The sequence below is a fragment of the Phascolarctos cinereus genome, unplaced genomic scaffold (genome assembly GCF_003287225.1).
Source record: "Phascolarctos cinereus isolate Bilbo 61053 unplaced genomic scaffold, phaCin_HiC Scaffold_3;HRSCAF=262, whole genome shotgun sequence".
Classification (NCBI taxonomy): domain Eukaryota; kingdom Metazoa; phylum Chordata; class Mammalia; order Diprotodontia; family Phascolarctidae; genus Phascolarctos; species Phascolarctos cinereus.
In genome coordinates, this window is record NW_027555736.1 from 257003778 (window position 1) to 257011895 (window position 8118).

The 8118-nt window shown below is 41.0% G+C and overlaps 1 protein-coding gene across 1 annotated transcript; it reads right to left on the minus strand.

Moving 5' to 3' along the window:
- Window positions 1-766: 766 nt before the first annotated feature.
- CRIP1 (cysteine rich protein 1) lies at window positions 767-5021 on the minus strand. The gene is made up of 5 exons (XM_020974888.2): window positions 4858-5021; window positions 2084-2178; window positions 1372-1429; window positions 1172-1218; window positions 767-881 (listed from the first exon to the last, which is right to left on the minus strand). The coding sequence occupies exons 1-4, from the start codon at window positions 4895-4897 to the stop codon at window positions 1178-1180; spliced, it is 234 nt and encodes a 77-aa protein (XP_020830547.1). The 5' UTR covers window positions 4898-5021; the 3' UTR covers window positions 767-881; window positions 1172-1177.
- Between the last annotated feature and the right edge of the window lie 3097 nt (window positions 5022-8118).

Consider the following 8118-nt stretch of genomic DNA (forward strand, 5'->3'; position numbering starts at 1 on the left):
AGTCCAGTCTTTTTCCATATTTCAGCCCTTTAAATACTTGAAAGCAGTAATCATAGCCTTTCTTCTCTGTCCCCTACCCCCATCTTCTTTTCTCTACGTTTACCATCCTATCATCCCCTTCAACTGATCCTCATGTGGCATGGATTCAAGGTACTTTATCATCCTTGATGTTCTCCAGCTTAGAGATTTCATCTTGTCTTTGTGTCCCAGTGCCTAGTAGTACTTATGTCAGTGCCAGATGAATAAGCAGGCACTTAATAAATGCTTATTGATTATTAATTACTTCTAATGAGCTTACTCTTGTGTATTACTCCTTTTTCCCCTTGTAAAAATATCTTAGAACACAAATACTCATGATTTCCAGTAGGCAGACAATAGGGAAAAGGAAAAGAGGAAGCATTAATCCCAGATCTAGTGACAGAAGAATGGTGGTAAGGTAATTAGGTTACAAATGAAGCTAATCTCTCATTCCTTCTCTCGAAATTGAGGTCATGAATTCAAGCATTCAAGGACCTGGAAAAGATTAGGAGATACTGGAAAATGAACCCTTGGGACCTAGGACAAAGGTTCCATGGCTCACCTAGTATCAGAGAAACTGGTACCGTAAGAAGCAGAATGAAATCAGGTAGGCCTAAGGCACAAAAATGGATCCCTCACAAGGGCCCTGAATTTCTTTGGGCTTCCAGGGCCATAAAAGTGGTTTGGCTGGAGTTCCTCTCCTTCTCTGTCCCCACTCCCTGTCCAGGTAGACAGTACAATAAATAAGTCAGTGTGCTTAAGCTTTATTGGGGACATGACTGATTACAAGGGGTCAAGTCCAGCTGACATTTGCCTATAAATTCAAGGGAAGCAGCACAGATGAAGAGAAGGCTTCCCAGAACCTGTAAAAAAAGAGACAGAGACAGTATTGAGGCCTGCCTTGAAACCTGAAATCCCTAAACCTGGGATACTAAGTCTGCCCTGCCCAAACCCACCCTCTAAACCCTGCATCTAAACAGGTACCTGCCCTTAGTTCACCCCAAACAGCCTGTAAGTCTCCAACTTGTTTTCTAAACTACACCCTCTAAGGACTGGTGTCAGAAATAATGATAAAGGGCAGGCTAAAAGACCCAGAATTAACTTTGCATATTGCCCATTTACTTGGGCAAACTTGTCAAGGGTGAGCTATTACCTGGGTTTACTTGAAGGTATGACTTTCAGCACCTCCTCTCCCAAAGCCTGAGGGAAAAAAACAAGTCAGAAATTATGGGCTGAAGAATGGCTTAGGGAAAGAAAAGATGAGAGGAAGAAAATGGGGCAGGGGAATAGGACCATACAGAAGGTAGGGATATTGTGGGGAGAACAGTTAGAAGGCAACATAGAGTATCTCACCTTTGGGACCAAACATGGCTGCATAGCAAGGATGGTTACAATAGGGCTTCCCTTCATGCTACAAACAAGAAAGGGAAAATTTGATGTTAAGCATGGCTCTTGCTTGTATAGTCTAACGCTGAGTGAAGTGAGCAGAACCAAGAAAACACTGTATACAGTAACAGACACATTGTGCAATGACTAATATTGATAGACTTAACCCTTCTCAGCAATACAAGGATTTAGGACATCTCCAAAGGCTTCATGATGGAAAATGCTATCCACAACCAAAGAAAGAACTACGGAGTTTGAATGCAGATTGAAGCATGCTATTTACTATTTTTTTTAGTTCCGTTGTTTTGTTTCCTCTTTCTGGTGGTTCCTCCTATTGGTTCTAATTCTTACTTACAACATCACTAATGTGAAAATATGTTTAATAGGAATGTATATGTACAGCCTATATCAGATTGCACACCATCTTGGGGAGGGAGGGGGAAAAAATTTAAAACTCAAAAGCTTATGGAAGTGATTGTTGATAAATCAAAACAAGTTAATTTTTAAAAAATTAAAAAAGAATAAAGAAAAAAAAGATGGCCTCTTTAAAAAATTAAAAAAGGAAAAAAAAGGATAGCCTCAAAGGGCAATCCTCCCTAGTCATGGTATTTTCACCCACCCATGGCTTCCTTACCTCTGAGTCCCCTCACACTCTCTCTGTACCCTAGGGCTTCCTCACCTCTGCATGGCCTCCTGACGTCAGCGTCTTTCCACATTTTTCACATTTCAGGCAGGGGCGATGCCAGTCCTTCCCCAAAGATGTCACCCGTTCAGCTGGGAAGATACAGAGAGAGTGACCCCAAGATCCCCTCACCAGGTTACAGACACATATATGTAAAGACTTCTCATTCACTCTGATCTTCTCTGCAGCTTTCAGATACTATTAGAGATGGTTCCTCTTCCTACCCTAAGACTTGCAGATTCCTCTCTTCATTTCCTTTGATGGGAGAATGAGGATGTATGCGCATGGTGGCAAAGGAGATAAATGATCCAAATCATCACCAAATGGATATTCCACTAGCTCCTCAAATTCATTATATTCCAAATCAATTTACCCCCAATTTACATCCCTATCTCACCACCATTCCCATTCATCATAACTCATAACTTCTGGTATCTTTGTCTCACTATTATATTAGTGAATAATTGATTCTAAGCCTTCAGTCTGCCCTATGTATTCTGCCCAAGTATTCTTCCCAATTCATGTCCCACCAGGTCACTCTCATGATCTGATCTCCCTCCTCCCTTGTTCTTTCCCTTCTGGCAGAATCTAGACATGCCCCAGGGTCTCAGACTCCTGAAAGAGGCTGCCTCCCTCTTGTAAACAGTGAACAGAGAGAGGAGGGAAGGATGGTTTAGAGTCCTGTAAGTAATAGGACTGTGAATGAGGTAAAAGAGTCAATGCCAGGTCTCAGAGGAAAAGCTGAGGGTGTTGGGAGAGGGAAAATCCCATGGAGACAGCAAGGAGGGTTACACAGTGGATACAGTCGAAAATAGACAGAGAGGTGGGAACAGCCATCAGATTGACTGAGGACCAAGTTCCCTGTTTCCTGTCTGTCTGTTTCCACTTAGCACATAGTGGGTAGGGCACAGAGCCCAATTCTGGCTTGCCTCTTTGACAAAGGGTCTGGGGATTGCTCTCATTCACTAATGTTTCTGTTTTGTTTTCAAATAGGTTCCACTCTCTGCCTAACTAGGAATTCTAGTCAGAGCCCAAAGAGTTTGCAGGAAAGTTGAATACACTATGGAAAGGAGAAAATAATGCCAGAGAGAGTGAGAGACAAAGTCAGAATAACATAGAGACTGATATAAACTTAGGTAAAGAAAGAAACACAATGAATTAGTCAAAGAAACAGATATCTGGAGATACAGGAAATGACAAAGATGGCAGGAGATGCAGAGAGAGAGAAGCTGGGCAGACAGAGGTAGAAGCCAAGACAGGAAATGTCCTCTTCTGCAGCAAATAATAGGGCCTCTGGTTCATCATGTCTTTACCTTCTCCCCCAACCAATGATGTCTCCTCCTAGATGGAACTCAGGGATGGGAGAGGAATTCTTCTTCTGACTAGCCTGACTGGTTTCCATCTTTCTGCCCTAGTCCTCAACACCCAACTTCATCCATCTACATGGCCACTGAGATTGGTGGGTGGTAAATAGAAGAGATAAAGATGGGGGGAGGGATATACTATATTGTAGAAACCTCCAGAGGCCCCAGTGTGGTAGAAAAGGGGATCCCAGACCCAGAGAGCAGGGATAGATGTGTCACAGAGAGGGGACCTTCCCATACCTGTTAGGGGAAACTTACTAGCAGTCTACAAACAACTGAGGAAGTTCCAGCATGGGAACAAGCAGAACACATAACGAGCTGCAGTGAGGCTGACTCTCCATAATATACCAGCAGATATTTCCATTCACACAGACACTTGCTCACTCATAATAACACAAAGTGTGTAAGGTCCCCTCCAACTCTAAAGGTCTATGATTCCAAGACATATGTAGATAAGGGCACACACATATGCATGTGCACACTTTCACACAGGCATCATGCAGCTCACTCTGGCTAAAGCTCAGCTGCCACACCCAGATCTCTAACTTTCTTCAGAGAAGCCTGCCAGAGAAGTTTAAGGCATTTCCGCGTTTATCACACCAGGTTCTCAGTTTGCTCCAGTCCCCACATCTGCTCAGGGTTCGTGTTTGGAGAGAAGATCTGGAAGTTGGAAAGGGCGGGGAGGGGAAGGGTGGGAGGCAGAAGGATGGGGAGATGGAAGCAGGGGGTGGCGGTAAACCACAGCCACTGACTGGAATTGAAGCCCAGCGAGGTAGAAACCTTCACATACTCGTGAGAAACCTCTTAACAAGGCCACTTGTCAACTAGGGAGGAGGCAGGTGAAATGGAGAAGGAAACCTGGAAGTTCTCTTGTAGCGCTGGACAGGAGAGTGTGCGGGGGAAAGGACGGATAAGAGAAAAGGATTGCTCTGGGCAGGCTCCCCTGCCGAGGATAGGGCAGGGAGCTTAGTGTATTGCGGACAGTGTCCAGGCCCCAATCTGGGTCCCTGGGGATGGTTCAGCACTCTCAGGAGCCCAAGGAGAATGTCCGAGAGGAGAAAGGCTTGGGCAGTGTATCCAGGATCCCACGGGAGAGAAGTGGTGGCCGGGATGGGTGGGGAGGGTATCTCCTAGAGACTGGGGAAAGGGATTGTCCCAAAGCTGTTGGGTGGCGCGCGGGAAACAGCATCCAAGATCAGGGTCCGTTCTTCGGGCCAGGGTCCCGTAGCTTCTAGGACGCTGTGAAAGTACGAGGAATTGGGGAAAAGAGATAGGGAGAGGGTCAAGAGTCGGGAGATGGGGTTGGGTAAATGTAGGGTTCGAATTTACTCACCAAAATAAACTTCCTTCTGGCACTTGGGACACGGGAGATGGGGTTGGGTAAATGTAGGGTTCGAATTTACTCACCAAAATAAACTTCCTTCTGGCACTTGGGACACTTGGGCATGTTGGCAGGCGGGAAAAGAAAAAGCTCAGTAAGGAACTTTGGTGAAAATGAGCACAGCTCGGGCTAGGTCCTTTCTTTTCACTAGCCCCAAGTCCCACACCCTCCTCTACTAATTTCCCCGCCTCCACCCTTCCTCCACCAGGCAGTGGTGACCGCGCCCCACCCAGCCCTGCGGCGGCATTTCCCTTCCTAGATCTCCCTTCCCCCAATCTGGTTATTTCATCCCTACTCTTCCATCAATAGAAGTCCCCCTAGCCCTAGCCTATTTCTGTTCACAGAATCATAGGAGTATAGATTTAGAATCAGAAATGCCCTTCAAGATCCGTTGAGTCCAAACTTCTCATTTTACCGTCATGAAAGTGCAGGGGAGAGGGTTTAAGTGGCTTCTTAAACTTTCTTCTCTCAACCCCTTTTTGCATGAGAAATTTTTACTCCACCAGGGTATATAAAATAGGTATACAAATCAAACATTTACTGATAATAAAGCATAAAGAAATTTATTTTATGATATTTGGTAAACATATAATTTTGCCATTTATTAAAGAAAGAGAGCAAATCTGCATACAAAGATGGATGTGCTTGCTTATTTTTACATAAAGAAATTTTGGTGAATATTTGATACTGCAGGACATAGAGCATCTTCAACAGTTTTTCAGAGTTGATCAATATTTTGATTTTATGATATCAATATTGAGAACACAGCTTGGCATAAATAAGTAGTACAAAAAAATAGGTAGAAGTAAGTTTAGGGCCATTTCAGAAATTGTTGGAAATTCTGTCCTAATCCCAACCCAAAATTCATTTACTGATTTTTTTTTTAGGAAACTCAAGTTTTAAACCTATGTCGTTTGATAACTCGGCAAATTCTTCTTGAACTTTTAATGGCACATGATAGATTTTTTTTTATTTCAATTGAGTATATTTTATGCACACAACTTAGTTTTTTAGAATCAAAATCTGAAGGGAAATATTTCTGAAACTGTGTCTTCAGGCTCCAGATGATCAATTGTAACTCTTACAATTAAATCTTTGGGAAGGTTATTTTCAATTATAAAGTTATCTGTAGCTATAAACATTTGGGGGAGGGGGGCTGGGAATGGAGGTAAGTGACTTGCCCAGGGTCACATAGCTAGTAAATGTCAAGTGTCTGAGGCAGAATTTGAACTCAGGTTCTCCTGATTTCAGGGCCCAAGCTCTGTCCACTGTGCCACCTGCTATAAACATTTCTAAAGAACCATTTCCCACCCTATTCTTTCTTTCTTTTTCTTTTTTTTTTTTGGGCAACTGGGGTTAAGTGACTTGCCCAGGGTCACACAGCTAGTAAGCATCAAGTGTTTAGTCTGAGGCCGGATTTGAACTCAGCTCCTCCTGACTTCAGGGCCAGTGCTTTATCCACTGCTCCACCTAGCTGCCCCCCACCCTATTCTTCCACATGTTAACTTTCTTAGTAAAACTTTCAATTTTATCTTTTAACATAAATATGTTACAATTTTTTTTCCTTGAAATGTTTAAATCATTGAGTTTTTCGAAAATATCCAACAAATAATAGTTTTGAAAGTCATAAGTCATTATGAAAAAAATTAACAAAATCAGATTTCTGCTCAGTCAAAAATATAACTTCATCTTTCAGTTTCAGTAATCTATTTAAACTGCAGCCTCTTGAGAGCCGCCTTACCTCTGCACGTAGCAATAACCTTTTGTAATCAAAGTCCATGCCTTTCCAAAGGTTTGAAAACAAACGACTGCCAAGGGCACAGCTTTTAATGAAGTTAATGTTTTTGATAGTATCGAGAAGCATATCTAACTTTGGCAATATTTTTTTGGCTATGAGTGTCTCCCGATGGACCATGAAGTGGGTAAAAGTGTATATTTATTGCTACCAGCTTTAACTTTTGCTACAAATCTAAAATTCTTGCCCATCATTGCTCTAGCACCATCTGTCCAGACTCCTATGCAATTTTTCCACTGTAAACCTTCATTTGTGAAAAATTCATTGCCTTTAAGATAAATATCTTCTTCTCTTCTGTGCCCTTCCAAAGACTGATAAAACAATAATTCCTCATGTATGCTTCCTTCATAAACATAACTTACATAAAGTAACAACTGTGCCATGTTAGAAATATCAGTTGTTTCCTCTATCTGAATTGCAAACTTTGGCTGCCCTGAAGGCTGGTAATAAGCTGCCAGACTTGGTCATTACTAATTTCAGAAATTCTTTTGGAAACAGTATCATTCAATAAAGGAATTTTATGAATTTCATCCTCATACTTTTTCCCATGAACTATTTCTAACATTTTAATAGAACAGGTAACACAAGCTCTCCTATTGAGTAGGGCTTTTTAGTTCTGCAATTAAATAATAAGGTACATAAGCTGCAAGTAAACACTTTTCCTTGACAGTAACAAATTTCTCAAAACATTGTTTTTCTTTATTTGAAGATTTTAAAAGTCATTCAAAATATTCCTTTGCTTTATTGCAGTACACTGCATGCTTGGTATTAAGATATCAATTTAGTTTGGCTGGTTTCATGCTCTCTGCAGCCAAAACTTCATCATAAATTAAGCAAAGAGGTTTTTCCACACCATAATCATTATTAGAAGTAAATCCATATTGCAAAAATGATTTGACATATTTTCATTTTCTTGTCAATTTAGGGGTACTACACTTGGTAGCAAAGACTCTGCCACGTTGTCATCGGTATTTTTACCTCTTCTGTCTAAATTTAGCCATTTATACTTACCTGAAAAATATTTTGTCCTAAAATATAAATAAATATTGCTAATCAATTTTCAAATAAATACTAGCTTTAGTTTATGAAATTACATTTGTTTGTGCTTAATTTTTAAAACTGATATTCACACTTATATACAGTAGTGATGGTAGAGAAACACTACTAAAAGGCTTTTGTCTTTATTTGCTGCAATTAAGCACATGTTCCTATAAAAGAAGGAGATAACAGCAATTTTAAAAATCAAATATTCTAACACAATACAATCCAAAGATATACTCATTTGATATTTACATGCTGAGGAATGATGGTAGGAAAATATTAAAAGTCTTTATTTTCTGTAATTAAACTATTACATTTCTGTAAGAGCAGAAAATTTTGTATGTACAGTAAAAACACTGTAATTCATAACATACAATAGTCTCGAATCTGAGCCAAGGTGGTTCTGGGCAGCGTTTGTTGGCATTGTGTGGTGTGACGGCATGTGCAGTGC